Below are 21,782 nucleotides of genomic sequence, written 5' to 3' on the forward strand. Positions count from 1 at the left end.
ATCACATCTCTAAACTAGACACAAATAAAGCTCTAGAGGTGGTTCACTGCTCAGTAGCAACAAGCTCTATTAACTAGTCTCGACAGCTACTCCAGCATGGGTGACGATAAGATCTGCTTAAGTCTTGAAGAAAGGTATTGCTCGACCACATTGATAACCTGACTGAGCAAACGTGACACAGGCGGCATAAGACTTGTGTCTGACTGTGAAATATCAAAAAATGACTAATGATATTTCTAAAGATCCAAGTTATCAACCAATACCAACATCATCACCAAGTAATTATTGCAAACAAACATTGAGGTAAGGTAAAATAAAGAAAGAAGTGAAGCTAAACTAAAATGGACCAAAAAGCTACATTTATTTAAAAGTACAAATAATGTATAAGTTTATATATAAAAGAGTTTATTTACAAAGTCTTTTGCTAGGAATTTTTTTATGTATCAAGAGGCCGACCATAGTTTAAAGTAGAAGACCCTTCATCACCTCCAACACCCGAGCCATCTCTTAAAGATTCCTTAGAATTGGTATACATTACAATAATTTCATCCAAGCTTACAAATTTGTGGTCCCCATAACCCGACCGAATGAACCGGTCGATTGCAATGATACTGTCAACCTGAAGCTGATGGTTTAGATCCTTCATCTGTTACAGATGAGAGGGGAGCATCTTAACAAACTCTTCTTCTTTGGTATTTATGGTCACCATTTTTTTTTCAGCTCTTGATATTCTTGTTGGGCAACTGACGGAAGTTTTGACAGAGAAGCGATCTCATCATCACTACTTCCAGCTTTTGTTTGGCTATCATCGCCTTCTTCTCCGCCTTTTTTAGCAAGCATAGTTGAGGTCTTGGCCCTCTCTGAGGGGGGCAGCCCATTTCATTTTTGCACATTCAAGAGCAATCAACTGAAGGTGAAAAGCCTCCCACACCTTGATACGATAGTGATCTGTCTTTTGATAGAGCTCGTCACTTATACAAATACAGATGGGTAGTCTTCAACCGAGGATGATTCATCACGCTAGTCCACCTCTCACTCGATTGGGGTAGACTTGAGCAAAATTTTAATATTGTTGGGTCATTTTGGGTGGTAGAACATTAAAAAAAAAAGAGATATTGGTGTTAAGTGGGTAACTCTTGATATTTAGGTAGATATTAGACCGTTCCTTCATCAACTAGAAGCTTTGCTTTTCATGTCACACCGGCGGCGATGTTAAAACTCGTGTCAGTCAGCTAAAAGCCCATGTCATCCGGTCGCTGTATTTTCCACCGGTCTTTCCCGAGTCCCACTAGGATCCAGTCGCCCTTTTCCGATCGCGTTGTTAATCGTAGTGTCGGCCGTTAGGGAGCTTCCGCCGGCGTTTGAAGCTGATCCGGCGAAATCGATGGGCACAGAGTAGCTGAGATTGGGCTGGATGCTTCCTTTAGATTCTTCTGTGGTAGATAGAGGAGGAGGTGGAGGAGAAGAAGGTGTGAAGGAAAGGGTGGCCATCCGGATCATGACGCGTTGCTGTTGCACCGCGGTGGTCTCTTTAGGTGTTTCTTTCTTGCTGTCGTTCGTATTCGGGTTCGTGGCCATCGTGGTGGGGAGTTTGTCGGCGTCAAATCCGGTTGCGGTTCCTGCGGTTTGTAGGATTGTTTCTAGTAGTGAGCTCCCATCTCTTTTTATTTTGGGCTCTTTGGTATATGGAAAATTTTTATGGCGAATTAGATGGAAAGTACTTTTGGCTATTTTTTAGTCTTTTGTATAGAAAACAGTTGTAAGTGATGACCGAAATCAAGATGATTTGTAACTGGCTTCACCTCATATTTGCCCCAAAAGGATTTTGGGGATTTTAGTGTTGGTTGGGATTTACGGGTGGAGAAGTTCCGGGTTAGTTGAATATGCAGACCGAAAGACTTTAGGATCCTTGATGACGGATTTATGTTTGTAATTGTAGATTTTGTGAGCTTGCAAAGCTTTGAGGGGCTTTAACAACATGCGATGCTAGCGGAGCTTCTAGAAGTTCAATCTTGCTGATGTTTCCTCGTTTGTAGGATTGTATCTGGCAGTAAGCTCTCTTTGCTGAGTTTTTTTTTAGTGAAATTGTATGGAGGGTTATATGAAAATAGTTCGTAGCGGCTTTATTTGTCTTTGGATAAACAACTTGGAGTGATTAAATTTTTAAAGGTTGGGGCCATGGTTAATTTATTATGATAACCGATGGCCTAGCCTTTCTTAAACATTAGCTTGGTTTCATAATTGACGATTTTGAGAGCTTTCTAACCTTTGGGCAATTATGTGTAGAGTTCCGGTTGTTACTGATAGTTGAGATCCTTATTTTCAAAACAAAAATTGCATGGGAGCTGCTATTTCATCATTTAAAAAAAAAATTGTTTGCTGCAATATTTTGGGACCCAGCTAAATGTTGAGGATCTCTTAGCAAGAAGTGAAGATATTGATTACTTCTTGTGCCAATTGATTAACCGTTTGGAGAATTGGTGGTTGTTTTTGGATTAGTTCTTAGTAAATTATGTTGAGAAGAAAGAAGTTATCAGTTTGGTGTTTATGCTTGCAAAAAGAATATAGGAGCCTTTTTGAGACCTTGTCAAGCTTGGGTAATGCATGGTGATGTTGAGAAATTCATTAGACAGGTGTCTTTCAAACAAAACAGTTGCTTGTTAACTGCTGCATCCATCAATTCATAGGCGTAATTACTCTCTATCTTACCTCCTTTCATACAAAAGTTTTGTCTGTATCAGCTGATATTTCACACATACTTAGTCCCATGCTCGTTGAAATTCAAGAATTGGCTAAGGATCACTTATATGAAACTGTAGTTGCTGTTAGATCTTTATGTTTGATGATCAAACACTTTGGCAAAATAGTAACTCACTTATGGGGTAGATCTTACAAGTAGGAAGATCTCGCTGTTTCCTTTTTTTATATAGGTGCATAGCCATTTGGTTGCTAAGGCATGGTGTGAATGTATATTGTACTCTTTTTCTTGGTAATCTGACCAGCTTTTGACCACCAAGTTCTTATTGATTTTTATTGACTTTGATTTCTAAGGTAATTAGAAAGAAACAATTTGTTGTTGTTTTGTTTTGTTTTCTTTTTTATTTTTTTGAAAATTAGATATAGTCATATCTAAAATATAATCAAAGGAAAACTGAGCTTTATTATTGTTTGCTTCTTTTGGATCTTTATAAAAAGATTAAGGAAATTTAATTTTTCAATGGAATTGCTAGATTTGAAGAAGATTGTCAGTTTTGATGTCATAAACAAATATCTCATTGTTTAAGCACAGAATAAATCACAGAAGAGTTAGACTTGCAGACAACCAGATAAATGAAAATCGTTGATTGTAATGAGTCTTAGTTCAATTTAGAAGGATTTCAATAGCCATTAAAGTACAAGTGCAATGTACGCTCCACTCACTAGTTTTTATCTGATCCAATGTTGTTAAACCTTCAAGGAATTGCTTGAAGTTTTTTCTATGTTCAAATCTCGAGTTTACTCTTGACTTGATGTTGGATATCATGCAGGTGTAGATATTAAGTCATCTAGGGTTTGTGAACTCGGATTTCTAAATTATAAAGTTACAAATACATTTCATCCTAAGGAGAAAACAACATTCAGATGTCGTGATGATTATTATTGGGCTTCTATATTTGAGGTGAATTTTGAGTTATATGTTTCATTCAGCCTTACTTATTTACCTCACGCATTTGTCCATGGAATTGACTTTTTAATCTCGTGCATCTAGTTCAAAGTCTAGTTTAATGAACATATGTTATTTATTAATTCATGATTTTGTTGATCAAAGCATAAATAATAAAATTTTTTGTTCAAAGTCTAGTTTAATGAACATATTTTATTTATTAATTCATGATTTTGTTGATCAAAGCATAAATACTAAAAAATTTTGTCGAGCTTGCACTATCTACTTTTCTGAATCCTGCATATTGAAGTTGTACAAACTACAGGGGCATTTTGACCCATTTAGAGCAAACCACTAATTATGTATACAATCACTCTTCTACATTATGCATTGAATGACATGTAGTGGCCATTTTTTGTTTACAAACATGCATACATAAGTATATAAACTCATAGTTATTGATTTTAATCTTGATACGCACGTGCAAAATTAGTTCCACAGGTTTTACGCAAAACATAATGATTTGGAACAAATGAATGTGAATCAGTGAATAAGAAAATGTCGTTCGATGACTATTAATTGTTTTCTCATTCTAATGGAGCCCATGTGCGATGCAGCACAAGAAGCTACTGTCAAGCATGGACATGGAGATTAATTTTATGCAAATTGTTACAATAGAATAGTGGAATTCCTTTCCTTTTTTATGTGGCTAACCTCCTTCCTCACAAGGCAAGTTTGAGGGCATGATTAATCAAGATGGCTTCCATTCAAATTCAAGTGCAATGTGATTTCAATAATGCTTGACCAACCTACCTTCATTCAAATAAGTGAGGCTGGCCCTCTCTCTCATTCATTTAAGAAATTTTCCACAATCCAAGGCTTGATCCGAGGCTACTGTCTCAAATCATGGCTTAAGAATAACTCACTCCACATTTCAAGGCAAGTTTTTCTCCATTCCGATTCATTTGGTAGACAAACTTTCCCTTATTTTTAAATTTAAATTTTATAATTTGTTATTTCTAAGAATATTATTTGAATCCTTGCATACAAGAGAATTTAGGACTTGATGTATGTTTGTGGTCTTGTTATTGCTTGAGCAGATAGTAAGAAATTTTTCTTTTTTGTCCCCTCTTATACTATGACCCTAGATTGCTTTACACTTTCCTCTACCTTTCACATCAACATCTAGTAGCTTCTCTCTTGGTTTTGACCTACTATACAAACTCTAATCCCAGTGTCTCCTCCAATAGCCTCCTTTCCTCTCCCACAACACCATGAGCTCTTACTGTTTTGTAAGCTTCCAACCATCCTTTTAAATAGTAAACTTGAGTCCTTCCTCTTCCATCACTTCCATGCCATGTTTTATTTTATTTTGAATGAAAGGTGGAGTCAACAAACTATCCAAAATCAAGGGAAAAAATCTAAAAAAAAATTAAGCAAGTAATCTTTTTTTTTTTTTTTTTTTTTTTTTTTTTTAAATAAAACGTGTAAAAAATTAACACGTGTTAATAAATATGCAACAAATCCCAAATTTTCTCTTGTAGATAGGGATTTGAATAAATTTTTCAGAAAAAAAAGAAAATTTAAAATGAGGGTGGAGCTACTGGCGATATGGGTTGAAATAAAGGAAGTCACTTTTTGAAACATGAAGAGTTATTCTTAAGCCTCGTATTTAGGGATGAATTTTGGATCAAGCCTTTATATGATGATCTAGAAAAAAAGTTAGAATGGCTGGAAAAGAAGATTATATGACGCTTACAACAAATAATGAAATATAAAGAAACAAATTTGTACCATTTTAACCTTTGATAGGAGATCACAAAAACTTGAAGCTTGATGCGGATTTATTAGCGCACTAATTGTTGCCATTCTTTTGGGATTGTTGAGTAACCTATGTTGTTATTTCTCTAGATATTCTTAAGCCAAATTTTGGTGGGTATGTGGTGGAATTTTGAGGTGTATGAAACTCTCTATGAGAAGGGTTGGTGGATGGATGGAGTGGATGTGGACTTTTACGGTAGAAGTTGAAAGCTATTTTGTGGATGGGCCGAGAGGAAGTGCATGGTGTGGGATTTATTTGGGGAAGTGATGTAAGAGGTGGGGCTTGGTGTTTAAGCGGTTTGTTGAGAGCTTAAAAAGTAGAATTAGGGCCTAGAGTTCTGTAGGAGAGGAGGTGAGGCTATGGGATGAGGCAAGGAAGAACTAAGGTTTGTGGAATAGGTCAAAATCAAGGCAAAAGTTTTACGATTTTGAGTGAGTAGGCAGACTGATCAATTGAGGTGGCTCTTTAGGGCAAATGTGGAAGGCAGAGGGGGTTGCATAGGAATCTAGGATTTTTGTTTGAGAGGGGATGAAGAGAAGAATTCCTTACCTAAGTAATTAAACTTGGGAAAATCGCTAAGCCACACAGTCACAAGGAGAAAACTCCAAACTGATTCAATCAAACAATCTATCTCATGCATCAACAAGTCCATGCAAATATACATACAAGATCCAAATTATCCCTTGTAGATATGGATTCAAGTAAAGTTCCTAAATAATAGAAGATTATGCAGTTTCAACTTGAAAAGAAGGGACTAACTTTGCCAGCCTTATGGGTTAGAGTGGTGGAAAGTACTCTATGGAATCTGATGACAGCTCTTTGCTATTTGCTACTTGCAACTCTTGAATTGAGGGAGGAGTCTAGGATAAAGTTTTGTACTAGCCATGCCTATTTGAATGAGTGAGGGAGGTTGGCAAAGCATTATTTAATCTACATTGCATTTTTTTTAATCCACATTGCATTTGAATATGGATGGAAGCCTTCTTGATTGATCCAATCCTTTCTTTCTTTTTTAAAGGAGACCAAACATGCAGATAAGGAAGATAAATCCACTCTTCCATTGTATATAGTGTATGAAATTACTTATCATGTCCATATTTGACAGTAGCTTCTTATGCTGCATAAATATGTGTATTTTTTTACTTATTTTGTCTTTTGTTATGATAAATGTAAAACACAATACTTCTAAGTTTTATCATATTTTGTTTATAATGTCTCCTTATATAGCATTCCATGACAATCTCAATTTCATGTTACCTTTCAGGTAGAGTTTACGGACTATTTTTCAGGTCAAATTCTTCATTCAATTGTAGAAGCCCCAAAAGAGGCCCTTCCTCAGGATTGTAGGCCCAATTTTGACACTGCTTGGATGACAAAATTGAAGTTTGAGGTCAGTAATTCCAAATATGCAGCCTATTAATGATCTTTCTTATTTTCTTAATATAAATTATTGTGAGAATGTTGTTGGCTGGATCAACTTTCCATTGAATAGTTAATAGATTCACTTTTAAAGTATTTTCAATGAGTACATTAGTTTAAATCTATCGTATCAATTTTAGGTTTTGTTCAGGAAATTGAAGTACATAAACTTGCAATTGTTCTATTACATTATGTAATTACAAATATTTATGCTATGCATTTTTCTTTGAGATGCTTATCTCATATAGGATACTACAAATTATTGTAGGATGAATGAAAATTAAATTTTAATGCTTATGTATGAAGAATATTCTGATAATTTAATAGATTTTTTACTCGAGCTATGGTAACCATGCAACAAGTATACTTTCTAGTACTATAATATGATAAAATGAAGGAACCTAGACGTTACTTCTATCTATGTTAACCTTTCAAGATTCCTATTCTTAAGAAATCAATAAAGACGATGATTTGCTTAAAAAATTATCTAATCTTGTGTAGGTTTTAAAATATCTATTATCGGAGTTAAAATAATTGAAGTAAATCCTTATGAACAATTATTTGTTGCAGTGATCCTTGTTTTCCGGAAGTGCTTTTCCTCAGGTTATGAACTCACAAATTTAACTAGTTCATTCGTGAGAGTCAAAAGCACAAAGACAGCAATATACTCGGTGAAAATAATTTTTTTTAATTATGAAACTATAAAGTAAGGTAACATAGATAAGGAATGATACCACTATATATAGACCAATGCAAGAGTAAATAAAGAGGGGGATGGCGAGAGTTGGACATTCATTGCATGGGCAAGGAGTGTGATCACTCATGAAAAACACCCGAACCCTGCTATAAAAAACTGTAGAAACCTGTGAAGAATTACCAATAATTATCATGGTGAACCAACAACCTTAGGAGAAATCCTAGAAGATTTGATTGTGGATTGGATTTGGAAAACCTTTATTAGTTTTATTCACCTCTTATTTTGTGGAAACCCCTTTTGTTAGTTTTATTCACTTCTTATTTTGTTTCTTTATTTTTGCTTCAGATTTATTTTATTTCTTACTTTCGATTAGATATATTTGGTGTTTGTGTGCTTGCGCATGCACGCCCTACACGTGAATAAAGGAATTATTCCTCTTCAAAGTAGTTTTATACATGGTATCAGAGTCATAATTCACACCCTATTTCCTCTCGACAGAGTTTCTCCTAACAATGTTCCAAAAACCTTCTCTGTCAGAAACTCCTTTGCCAGAAGCCGTAACCTGCCGAAACTCCTTTATGTGAGCTGAAACTCCTCTGCCAGTGCCGAAATTCCTCTACCAAAGCCGAAGCTCCTCAGCCAGATTCAAAACTTCCTTTGCAAGCCTCTTTCCAGCTCTTTTTTCTCTCCACTGCCAGAACTCTTCCCTGCAACCATATTTTTTTACTGCAGACCCTCCTCCATCCGAAGCTATCACTACATAATTCTTCTGCATTCCTTTGTCAGTTGAATTCTCGACTACAGACCCACCTCTTCTGGCGCACTCTTCTGCAAACCTCCGTTGAAACTTCTCCCCGCAGCTGTCAAATGCTACAATCTTTGTAGATCACTAGCCTCAAGGGACCTTCTTCCTAAAGGCCTGTCTCTTGTGAGACCTTCCTCTCTGTAGATCACCAACCTATTGATTCTTCCAACTAATCCAGATTGCCTTCCTGCAATGACATCAAGCAGTGGCAACAAGTAGCCTTAGATACAACTAGAAACAACCCTTACGGGATGAAGAGTCAAGTTCTACTTCGGAGGTTAACTAGAAATCTGAAATTAGGGATTCTATTTAGACAACTTCCAATTCTCTAACTTTATCACTAATAATACACTTAATGACTATAACTTCCTTTAATGGTTCCAATTAGTGTTTATGTATTTATGATATATGAAAAAATGAACATCTTACGGGAGAAGGCACAATTCCTGAGATCACTTAACCCAGCACCGCACATGGAAGAATTGAGATCGTATAGTTATGTCTTGGCTAATCAACTCAATGACCACTGAAGTAGGATAAAATTTTCTACTCTACAAAACTGTCAGAGATATCTGGGAGACTGCAAGAGAAACATATTCCAACACTGAGAACATTGTAGAACTGTTTGAAATAGAAACAAAGCTTCATGACCGTCGTCGAGGAGAGCTAAGTGTCGCCCAATGCTTCAACTCCTTGACAAAGTATTAGCTACAATTGAATATGTTTGAGACGTGTGCAAATGTTCACATGATGCCGTGATATTTAAATCCATAATCAAGAAGAAGAGAACCATTAAATTCCTAGTTGGACTAACTCAGGAATTGAATAAGGTGAGAGGGAGGATCATGAAAACAAAGCCCCTTCCATCTACTTTTGAAGCCTTTGCTGAAGTCAGAAGAGAAGAGAGCATGAATAAGCTAATGCCGACTGTAGATAATATTATGTGCGGTGATGAATGGATAACTCTTAAGAATGATGAAGGATTTGAGTTTGAAACTAAAGGAATAACTTTTAACGATGATGATAATGAAGATATTAATGTTAACATTGAAAGGAGCTAATGGGCTGTTATATTTGGAGCAAATTCTACTTCACAAGCATTTAAAAAGAGAGAAGCAAAGTCAGTTTGGAGCTTTAAAAAAAATCTAAAAAGAATTTAAGTATAGTTGATGACATAGTTGTGTTTTAATTGATGCAGAGAGTAAAATGAAAGATGTAGACAGTGAAGAAGAAATTAAAGATGATGTTAACATAGAATTCGATGATGATAGAGTTACATATGACGATTATTTCAAAGATAATGAAAATTATGATGCTACTATGGAGCCTGATTTGTATGACATATTTTGAATTCTAAGTTTAATGTTTAAATCTTATTTGTTTTATATTTGAGAATACTACATGCACGTGTTATTAAGTTAGGTATATTAGCATATTTAAATTCTAAGTTTAATGATTAGGATTTGTGGTTTGTCAAATGTCATATCTATTAATTATGTTTATTCACCAACCTCAATTACTTCCTAAATCAAGTAAAACTGACTACTTATTCATAAGATTGAGATATAAAACGATTAAGCTATGGTTGAATGATAGAGATCTGTCAATGAAAAAAGACAACAAAGATAGAAAAAGTTAATAATCAATGTTTTCTTTTTTTTTTTTTTTTTTTTTTTTAAAAAAATAATAATAAAATAGACTGAACCTTTCTGATTGAGTAAATGATTTAATTAAAATTTGGATTTTTCACATAATTTTAATGATTGATGAAGTGAAAGTAACAATACCACTTTATGGAGAAGATTCTAATATAGACAAATGGAAGTTGAATTGTTTTTTTTTTTTACCAGTTGAAGTCGAATTGGTTTGAAATTTTCGCAATGACTAAACAAGAAGTTAAGAACACAACAAAGAAGCTTCAAGCGAATTAGAAGAAGGTTGATAATTTTATAAAATACAAGACAATGATGATTTATGATATGATGCAATAATGTATCACACAACTTATATCTCCTAAGGAAAATATTTACTTTGATACCAAGTATTTAGACAATTGAAAACATTCGTAAGATATCTGCCAATTAAATGTGAAGATGCATGCCAATTAAATGTGAATGCAGATGTATGGGGAACACATTGATGATTTAATGGATTATTTGCTGGAGCTATATTGAATATGCACCATCATAAGCCTTGTATGATAACAAATACAATGAGAGAAACTTGATGCTAGTTCGAGCTTTGTTAACCAATCAAGGTTCATTATATTAGTAAGATGTAAAATATTAAGTTTAGGAATGATCTAACTTCGTTTAATCTTTAGTACAATCGATAAAGAAATCTGTGATAAACTTTAGTCAATCTCTGTGAACAATCCTTTGTCCCAATTAGCTCCTTTCTGGAATATCTTTATCCAAGGGTTACTCACACTCAAGTAGTCAATCACATAGGTTGGAAAGCGCACAAGAGACCAACATATTTAATAGAAATAGTTTCATTCAACCATCAAAGCACAACATAAGATAACATACTAGAGGATTGGGAGTACTACATATAAAGTAGTGTAAGAGTAACCCAAGATGTGGGACAGGCAATGGATGAACCTTCCAAGCATGAAGGATGAAAAGAGTGTAGATTGGTTGGTCTGTGATGCATTTTATAAGTTTTCAAGCATTTCTAAGTAAGTTTTGTTAGGGAAGGGTGGTCAAACGGCTATAATAATTGCTTGTGACATTAACTAGGAGAGATAGAAGGGGAGACATTCATATCTGGTATGATAGTGATGTGGTGCCCGCCCAAATGGGGAGGTGGATGTCAAATGATGGCCTATTTAGTTATCAAAATAAGGTCATAATGAGGTGCTTGGCCCGGCTAGCTCAAGCATATGCATGACATAATATAAGACTGACTCACGTTCACATTACAAATCAAGTGATATGATGTTGACCAAAAGTACAAGTATTAAAATTTCATAAAATGATGACTCTTAACACAAACATTAGCAGCAGTGTGATTCAGAAAACTACATGAAGAATGTTCTTAGTTAACAACACTCTAGATGTATGTTTGTGCTAAACTAGTCTTCAAATTGCATCATTCATCACTATCTCATAACATACAAATTTTTAGTCTTGTTTTAGACTTATGCTCACGCTAAACTGTCTTCAACATCATCCCATTATTATCTCATAGCATACAAATTTCTCGCCATGTTTTGGCAACAGCATGCTTCTACTTTGTAGTGATTTTAGCTCCATTTATTTGAGCCAATTTCAATTGTAATATTTTTGGAGTGCATATGGATTGTCCTAAGTACTTTGTGTTGAGAAGAGTTGCAATTGATTCCATTTCATGAAGGTTTTAATTGCTAGAATGTGTTTTATCATTTAAAAAAAGTTGTTCCGCTCACACATATGGGCGGATTGCCTCACAAGTTTTTCTTAGGTGATGAAGCTGTGGTGGGAGTGTACATGTGTCATAACTTTTAATGCTTGATGAGAAGTCTGCACAAGTTACTATATTAAAATTGACATGCATGTAAAAATAATTGCTTTTTTTTGTCTTTTTTTTTTCTATCCTTAACAGCTAGTGTTATGGAACACTGTTGTTATTGGTAGCACCATCCGATGATCTGAGCCAACTATATATGCATTTTTTTATGCATTATTCAGTTGTCCTATTATGCTTGTTTACTTGTTCATTCAATTATTTTTGCCAAAACTATAAGATGGTAAATATAAGGTAGTTTAGATCTTTTGAAGCCAGAACTTGAAGTCATCAATTGGCAGGTGAATGAAACTTACAAATGTACATACACACTGGGTAGTCAGAAGGCTGATATCTATCCTGATAGCTTTTTCAATTGCAAAGCAAGAGATCCATCTACTGAAGAGATGATTAGAAGATTCTTTGTGCTGTGAGTTTATCATGAAAGCTCTTGTTTCTGATGCAATTAAAAAATTATCATGAAACTAAGAATAAGTTCAGCGCAAATAAATGTATTTATTTGAAGTGGAACGAACAGTTAATGTTGATGGTTTAAGATAGGGATACAAATAAATGTGTACATAACCCAGTCTGATTGCAGTGAGGAACAAAAAAAGGAATATATATATCTATCTATCTATATATATATATATATATATATATATATATATATATATCAATTGCTGTATGTATTATATATGCAGCTGGGGTTTTCAGCCTCATGCTGAAGAATGCATTCTGATTGTGTTGCTGGTATGTCACACCGTACCACTGGTGCTGACTTGCACTGTGCCAAATAGGCTAATATCACCGCTACTGCCAAGAGTAAAAACTTTATCCCATTAATTTGGTTGAGTTGTTTTTAGAAGGTGAGCGATCAAATGTGTCACCTTATTAAAGAAAAAAATAGCTCAATTTTAATTAACGGGTTGAACTTTTGAATCCTTTTATTGTCTATTTTTTCAGGAGTTCTTTTGGCATTGATTCCTTTTAGCTGCAGTTATTCAGTAAACTTAAATTTTTGAAGGATATTGGCTATTACTATGTAAGCTGATTGATGAGATTATCTTTTATTTATCCCTTGCTAATGCCTGTAAAACAAGTAATGTAATATGTTGGAACTCGAAACTAGCAGTGCATATTTTGAGGCTTTGCCAAATTTATTTTTCCCATCATTTCAATACACTGAGCAATAGGGCTGAAAAATGGCAATCGGTATCCATTAATTCCGATGTTGAGGGCTTGTTTCGGACTTTGCTTTCTGGATGGGGATGCATATATTGCATTTGTTTGTTTCCTTCGCTACAGACATGTCTGAATAATCAAACTTTTTGGTAATTGCATATCCTTTATTGTGCTGGAGATGTTCTTAAGTTTTTCTCTTGATTTTGGTGTCCGTATCATCCTTCCAACAGAAGAAAAAGGAAAAAGGATATATGTTAAAGATTTTCTCGTGCGAAATTGTTGTGATGTTTGTACAGAGGAGCTAATGATTGGCATCTAGAGAGGAATGCTTACTAATTTTCTTATTTAGGAAGTGGTTAAAATTTATGTGCTAATGCAATCAAATTGCAATGCATACAAACATTACTGTATACACTATATAGTACAACAACAACAAGTCTTTATCCCACTGTGGGGTGGGCTACATGAATCCTTATTCTCCATTGCGTCCCATTGAGTGTCATATTTTCATTTAATTTTGATAGATTAATCTATCAGTATTTTATGCAATATGCCCAAGTCTTTTTAGGACTACCTCTGCCTTTTTTAACATAAGTCGAGTCTAAAACATCTTACTCTCCTAACATGATCATCAAATGGTCTGCATCAATGTGACCAAAACATCTAAGATGACTCTCTCAAATCTTGTCCGTCACTGTAGCTACGTTAACCTTATCATGGATATATTCATTTTGCATTTTGTATCTAATTGTCAAGCCACTCATCCACCTAAGCATTCTCATCTAAGCAACACTTAACTTTGTTTTATGCTTTTATGTATACACTATACAGTAAAAGGAAAAGTATTGCTAGCTATTATTTGATTTGGTTATGAATTTGGTATTCTGAAGACTCTTGCCCTGGTGTGCCCTATGGAAGCATAAACATGACAAGATTGAAGACAAAATATTCTAACATTAGGAATTTCATGAATAAAATCTTCAAATAATTATAAATGCAGAAATGTATGCTGAAAATATGTATTTATATTTTATATGGATAAATATACATGTTGCATGTGCATGCCAATGAATAATAGGAGCATTGCTCTTCGCTTCCTAAATTTGATTATCCTCTAATAAAATTTTTATGCATGCTAATAGTTTGCACGAATTCAAATGACATAGAACATATGTTAATTATCCTCATAAAGTTATGAAATGTATTGCGTACGTAATAAACATGCAGAGCTTCGTGCGTAATAACCCCACAATAACCTCCACTTTATGGTTATAAGGGGGTTATTGGGAGGTTATTGAGATATTAATTCCAATAACCTATAACCCTAATAACCAACCTATAACCCTAATAAATAACCCTAATAACCTTCACTTGTTCTATTTAGATGTTATTCAGAAGTTATTATGTGGGTATTGCGGGGTTAATGGAGTACGCACGCAAAGTTGCGTGCTTATTACGTACGCAAATATTTCTCCATAAAGTTTGTGTAATATTTTCCAAATCCAAGCAACCTTTTTTTTGTATCCGTGCATTATTATTATTTTATATTTTAAAGTAGTATGCCTGATACAGTATTTGAAACATTATTCTTATTACTTGTTTGCTCATTTTTGTATAATTTTGGAGGTATTTGTATAGCATGAAATACTTATTTATCTGAATTGCATCTAACCTAACAATGGTTTCTGATAAATTAATCATTTTTGGAAATATGTTTTGTAACTTTAGCAGTTGCAGTTGCTCTACTCAATAAATGCCTCCTAGATTGGAACCATAACTAATTGATGTGTCATCAAGAAAATTTTATTCTCATGCAAGAATCTTGATGAATTTCAAACAAAAAACATTCTGTCTTCAAACTCGAGAAAATCTGGGCCCCAACTTCAACAAGTTTCTAGTCAAACAGAGCATCTCGACAAGATGGACCCAATGACGCCGAAGGCGATTCAATTCGAGTTCAAATAAGCTTAGTTCGAACACTTGAAGTATTTTCAAAGATACATGCTCATCAAACTTGAAATTTCTATTTGCTAAGTCCCAATTTCAATAGAACTTTCCAATAATCTTAGTTTTAAATACACACACTTTTAACACACACACAAACACACACACACACATAAATAAATATATATATATATTAAAAAGGAAATTGGTATTTGGCAGAGGCCCAAATATCGATTTCCCATGCGTTAGACCCTATGATGAGAGCCTGCGCCATGTGCCTAAATATTCGAGAACCCGGCACCATCGGGGATCGAACCTGTGACCTGAGGGGACTTACAGGCCACGGCTTGCGGCACACATACATATGTATATATGTGTGTGTAGTATATTTATGTATAAATTTTAAGTTCTCGGCTCGTTGCTTTTCCAGCACGCGCCCGAGTGAGCTTATTCCCCTTTCAATAGAGCTGCACGTTCTTCCTCTTCCTACGCTTTTGGTCATTGGAAAAATTTTCTGTTCGGACTCCGGACCTAGCTCTACGTGCGGACTCCTAGTAATATATCGCATTGTGTGCTACTTCGGGCCCACCTAAAAAAATATTCTAGCAGAGGTTATTTGAGTGGAACCGTGGAGGTTATTGGCGTGAAACTGCGGATGCTATTTGGAGGGTTTTGGGAGGTTATTGGAGGGTTATTGTGGGGTTATTAGGGGTAGTAACTCTAACAAAGCTGCAATAACCCCTCAATAACCCCCAATATCATCCCAGTAATCTCTGTGGTTTCACTTTAATAACCCCTGCAGTAGCCCTCGAATAACCCCCCAATAACCTCCGCAGTTCCACTTTAATAACTCCCTGCATTGTGTGCTACTTCGGGCCCACCTAAAAAAATATTCTAGCAGAGGTTATTTGAGTGGAACCGTGGAGGTTATTGGCGTGAAACTGCGGATGCTATTTGGAGGGTTTTGGGAGGTTATTGGAGGGTTATTGTGGGGTTATTAGGGGTAGTAACTCTAACAAAGCTGCAATAACCCCTCAATAACCCCCAATATCATCCCAGTAATCTCTGTGGTTTCACTTTAATAACCCCTGCAGTAACCCTCAAATAACCCCCCAATAACCTCCGCAGTTCCACTTTATTAACTCCCTGCAATAACCCCACAATAACTTCTCAATAACATCCGCGGTTCCACTTTTAATATCCCTCTGCATTAACCTCCGCAATCGCCAGTAATCCCTTAATAACCTCCGCAGTTTCACTTCAATAACCCTCCAATAACCTCCGCGATGTAGCACACGTGACACATATTATTGGAGTCCGCACGTAGAGCTATGCCCAGAGTCCGGATAGAAAATTTTTCCTCGATCGTGAGTACAACACCATAGCCTCCTCCTCCCTCTGCATGCGAAGATGAGACAACAACCCTTCCTCCTCTTCGGTCTCGACTCGACACACAAGCACTCGCCGATTCCTTCTTGCAGAAGTTGCTCGGCGTCGAAGGTTTCCTCCTTTGATCTCTACACATGAGCACTGCCCAAGTTTCTTCTTTCTCCTCCAACTTCTCCTTCATCTTCTTATGGGTAATTTCATGGGCCAGGAATGAGCTATCAGCTAATTATTTCGCAGTGAATCGCCTGTGAGTCTGGTGAGGTTTTGATTTAGGTGTATTATAATGTATGTGGGAAAAAAATTGATCTTTGAAAAAATATTATATATTTTGGTGAAATTTTGTCGAAACTTGGGACTCTCAAGTTCAGTACTTTACCCTGCTGCTATGCATCTTCCAATTGCAGCATTAAAATCAACCCTGGAATGTTGTCTACAAAATTAATAGGAGCTTTGTCCCCGAAAATGTGGATTAAGAAATTCAACATGTACTCCAAAAGGGGGTTTAATTAGTGGATGAGCTTTTCTCCGAGAACTGCACTAAGACTATGGTTTCTCTGTTGAATGAAACAGATCGTTGCTGTGTCCAAATCGTTCCAAACGTAATATTCTGATCTCTCTTTCATCCAAGCAAAGCCACTCCTCTGCTTCTTACCCATTCCAACCCGCAATCAAATTTATTTGATCAAAAATCCTTCATGCCTAATACTATCAAATATTTGTTCCTTTTTGTTTTATTTTATTTGGTCGAACTTTTTGGGGCTGTTTGCCTTTCCATCTTTATTTGGTTTTGTGGTTGAGTAGTTGCGACATTAGTTAATCTTTGTTTTGGCCTCATGCTTAGGAAAAAGATGATGCTTTTACGTGAGTGTTTGTTGCAGGCGCGGTCATGTTTTTGCAATTAAATGAACAAGCTCTGATTATTTGCTGAATCCAAGTATTAATGTATCACCAACTTCATAGGCCTTAAATACAGTCGTCACCCTCGCCCTCAAAATGTTATGGCAGTAATCTTGAAACTTCATAGCCATGGGTATCCTCAAGAACTCTCTTACTGCTAGCTGAATTTGAATTTCTGATTCTTGAAGTGCTGGTTACTTTTTGTAGCTGATGTTTTTTCCCCTGAAATCCGAACTATGGTTAATAGGCGAATGTTTTTAAACAATTTTCTCTTTTCATGGTTCATTGTTTTAATTTAAATTCCTTATTGCCATTTTGCAGGTTCACAAGGTCACTTTCTGAGAAGAGTACAGCAGGACCACAGCTGGGGTTTACTGTTGCAGGCATTGTACTGGGAATGCTAGCTTCTTTGTGCTGCATTATACTAATCAAGATCCTTCAAGCTGCATTATCTTCACTTGCTAATCAGTGGAATTCAGAGAAGCACCTGATACAAATTCTCCGTCGAGCCTGCTTGCTTGTTACCTATTTATGTGCATTTGCTTGGCTTATATTGCAGTGGCAAAAGCTAATCGGCTTCAAACATCTCTATATTAACTCTGACTTGTGAGTACAGATTATGTAAGTATTTTGTAACATGTCTCATTAAGAGTTTTATGTACACATGTATTAGTTAGCTTGAAAAAAATGTCTGGCTTGGGAGCTAATGCAGTATCATCAACTATGGAGTCTTGTTAAATGCTGGCAATTGCCAATTTCTGCTTGAAGATGCCATGTGCTTGGTAGTGATAAGTGCTTCCTAAACTCTTCTTGTTTAAGCGCTTGATTGACTGAATTATAAACTGAGGCATGTCTTTGAATATGAAAATTTTCATGAATCAGTCTCACCGGATCCTTTGGATGCAGTTGAAAAATAAAAATGTTGTTTAAGAGATTATCCGATAATTTTTGCAGAGCAACCAGTATTTTATGCAATCCAATATTTAGCTTATTTTTGATGGCATGGGTTTCTTTTTGTATGAGTCCAGCAAACGCATATATCTTTGAAATTAACCAAAGATATATGCGTTTGCTGGACTCATACAAAAAGGGATGGAAACAACGTAGCTCTAATTGGGCGGCGAAGCTGGAATGTTATCTCATATGTGCTATCATTATTAAACATGCTCCTTTGTCCCTCAAGTATCTTGTTTATTCTGATCTACTTGAAGTGCTTTTTATTATGTTCTTCTTTTTGCTTTAATGGGTTTTTAGGTGGGGTGGGTTGTTTTTTCCTGTTTTCTGGGAGAGGAACCTTATCTTTTCCTTCTTTTTTGTGTGAATTGTATGGGGGGTGTAGTAGGTTCCTCCTGAACAGTTTAAAATGAATACCACAATTTAAAATGAAGTCTTATTTTTCATTTTTTTATGATTGAACAGATTATAAAATATTTAATCTATATTATATTGTTTGATAATATTGCACAACAGATTTTAAAATTGAATGTTATAACTCATTTCTTTTACAGTGTATGATGTAAGAATCACCAAGTCAGATTGCTCATTTATTTATACAATCCATGTTTGGCAATCATTATTATAGAAAATGTTTTCTCAACTGTGGCATTAGTAATTGATACATGTAGTATTTCTTAATTTTAAAAAGTTGTCTTGTAACATCAGTAATGGGCACTTAAATATGGGGAAAAAATTATGAGTGTGCATATTAATAATATAAGTGAATATTTTATAACTAAGAGCTCCAAGCTTAATTTGAGAAAAAAATACTTGGATATACTTATGAAAGATGAGTTAGCCTTCTTTTATTGAAATTAGAGAATGAGTTGCTTCAATTTAGCCACACAAATGAGTAATCTAAGAACTTTAGAGAGAGAATTATCTAGTTCTTGAAGTTATTTGTCAATCACAATATAAAATAGTTTAGCATAGAAATGGTTAAATTTGTAATTTTTTCACCGATAGTAGTTGTCGACCATCATTAAAATTAGCAAGTTTTTTAAAGGTTGACTTCACAAAGAGAAGGGAAATTACACATAGGATAATGAGGACTAAAATTTAAATTTAAATTTATAAACATAAGAATTTCTTAGGAAATATGCTTTCATTTCACTCGCAAAATCATTACATCTATGTTAAAAAAACATTTTTAAAACATATTCATGATTTTGTTTTCTTAGTTTCAAGAATAAAATTACAAACTTCAAGACAAAGGACAATGGACAAAATAATTTTCAAAGGAAAATATGCAAAATTAGATGAGCCCATGAATTTATCATATCATAGCATTGATGGTCGGTCAAAATAACAAAATCAAAATTTAAGGAGGACAACCAAAATTGGGTTATGCCTGTTTTGGGTCAACAACACATGAATTACTCAACATTTGTTGTGATTTAAGACATTCAAAAAGTTTATAATAAAAATCATAATTAGGATGCCCTCTAATGTCAACTCGTTAATCTCTTAGTGATTGCTTTGGTTGAATCAATTGAGCAACTTGATATAGTGACTATAATGTTAGTTGTACGTGATTTCTTCATTGAGATGCTCCTAGCCGATTAGACAAAGAGATTTCAAAACTTATAATTACCCCCATGAATGATTTTATTTGTGTTGTCATTCTTTCATTTTACAACCTCAATGCTAAGTTCAAGAGTTCTAGATCTTGTTCAAGGACTTAGCCTTGCCAAGAGTCTCCTTAAACCAATTAATACTTAATAAAATTATCACTCTTCACCTTCTAGGTGACTTCTATGTGGAGAAACTCTTCATAATTCTATATCACTTCACTAAGAGCTAAAGACTCCTTATAGGAAGAAGCAGACGCGACTTCAAAAATCGGAACTAATTTTTCAAAATTAATAAAAACAAAGCATCATTAATATGGTCGATTTTCCTAGCGACATGAGCACAATAAGTATGATTGACCTCACTACAAACTTTTGATCATTTGCAGTCTATCTCCTATCACTCTTAATTTGTGTGGTCCCTAATTTAGTAGCTATGAGGAACTTCCCACACTTTCTATCAAAAGTTGGCATGAACACTTAAGAGACTTGCTTCTTATGCCAACCTCGAGAGGTTAGAAATATGCTCGGAAGCTAAATCCTTACTATAAGTAGATAATTTAAAAGCCATGAACAATATGAGTTTTGAAATCAAAATAGGACCTCAAGTTATTGAATTGCCACTTGGCCCAACTTTTGGAGATTATTTAGCTCTAATCACTGGGGAATAAATGTACATCCAAATTCACCAATGTTAATCAAGTTTAAACAATGTTCAACGAGTTGTTGAATGAAAAAGCAAAATGAACACAATTTTGAAACTTGCCAAGCTTCAAGTAATTTAAAGCATTAAATCTCCTAGAGCAAGATCTTATCAGGCCATCACCCTCTAATTAGCCGTTGCTCGAACATCAAAGATAAGCTACTAAACTCAATAGAGGACTCAACAAAGAAATTTCATCCAATCACCAAGGCTTCTTGCCAAAGAAAATTTCTATTAGACCAAAGTACTAATTAGTCAACTAAAAATTCTCACTAGAACTTGCCAAGTGTAATCACCCCCAATCCAAACTAGCTCAAATCGCTCAAGCAATTCTACTCAAAATATCTCTCATTGAATTGCCTATGTAGCTCAACCTCATCCATTATCTTTGTAAGAAGAATATGGTCGAATCTTCTATAAATCAATTTACTTTTACAAAGAATCATTGAGATTTAACCACTCAACATTTATGCACTATAAGCTTAATTAATATATAAAATTGAGTTTTAACATTTATCTACAAACAACATTAGATCTTAAGATATATCAATAATTATAAAAATATGGAATGCCTTATAACACGAGTTTTGACATTTTTCTACAAACAATATTAGATCCAGAGATATATCAATAATTACAAAAATATGGAATGCCTTAAAAACATACCACACAATTTTTATTTAACACCAAATTTTAATATTTACATATATAACATTCAAATATTTAACATCAAATAAAAAAATATCATTATTGCTGTCTTCTTTAAAATGAAACACACCATTTTATGCATAGTTAACATAATTATGACACTAGATTGTTACATATGTAAATATTTAACATGTGCTAAATATATAGAAACCTAATGGTATCCATGTAAATTTCATTTTAATTAAATACGATATTAGATGTAAGACACTTCTAAGAAAAATTTGCATTACGCAGCGCTGTATACGTCAGGTGAGTTATAGGAAGGGTATTGGGGGTTATATCTGCGTCATATCCCTTGTAACCTTCCTATAACTTATAAATATATGATAACAAAAACGTAAAACTTACTAGTTACAGGTAGACTACATAAAAGTTATAGGGGATATAACGCAGATATAACCCCCAATACCCTCCTTGTAACCTACCTGATGTAAGCAGTGTTGTGTACGTCTTACCTACGCAAATTTTTCTCCTAATAGATTAAAAAATATATAAAAAAAATACCTTCTCACGCACA

At 34.7% G+C, this 21,782-nt stretch overlaps 1 protein-coding gene across 1 annotated transcript; it reads left to right on the plus strand.

Moving 5' to 3' along the window:
- The first annotated feature begins 1,153 nt into the window (after positions 1-1,153).
- On the plus strand, positions 1,154-18,195 carry LOC110021960. Its single transcript, XM_020720695.1, has 5 exons — positions 1,154-1,646; positions 3,528-3,658; positions 6,730-6,855; positions 12,175-12,302; positions 17,609-18,195. The coding sequence occupies exons 1-5, from the start codon at positions 1,415-1,417 to the stop codon at positions 17,895-17,897; spliced, it is 906 nt and encodes a 301-aa protein (XP_020576354.1). The 5' UTR covers positions 1,154-1,414; the 3' UTR covers positions 17,898-18,195.
- Positions 18,196-21,782: the final 3,587 nt, after the last annotated feature.

The sequence above is a fragment of the Phalaenopsis equestris genome, unplaced genomic scaffold (assembly GCF_001263595.1).
Source record: "Phalaenopsis equestris unplaced genomic scaffold, ASM126359v1 Scaffold000154, whole genome shotgun sequence".
NCBI classification, from domain to species: domain Eukaryota; kingdom Viridiplantae; phylum Streptophyta; class Magnoliopsida; order Asparagales; family Orchidaceae; genus Phalaenopsis; species Phalaenopsis equestris.

Bases quoted from the DNA above. Each gene is read 5' to 3' on its own strand.
- LOC110021960 (XM_020720695.1), top strand. From the start codon at position 1,415: ATGCTTCCTTTAGATTCTTCTGTGGTAGATAGAGGAGGAGGTGGAGGA. The intron at 1,647-3,527 runs GTGAGCTCCCAT...GATATCATGCAG, and splicing joins TTGTAGGATTGTTTCTAGTA to GTGTAGATATTAAGTCATCT. The intron at 12,303-17,608 runs GTGAGTTTATCA...GCCATTTTGCAG, and splicing joins ATTAGAAGATTCTTTGTGCT to GTTCACAAGGTCACTTTCTG.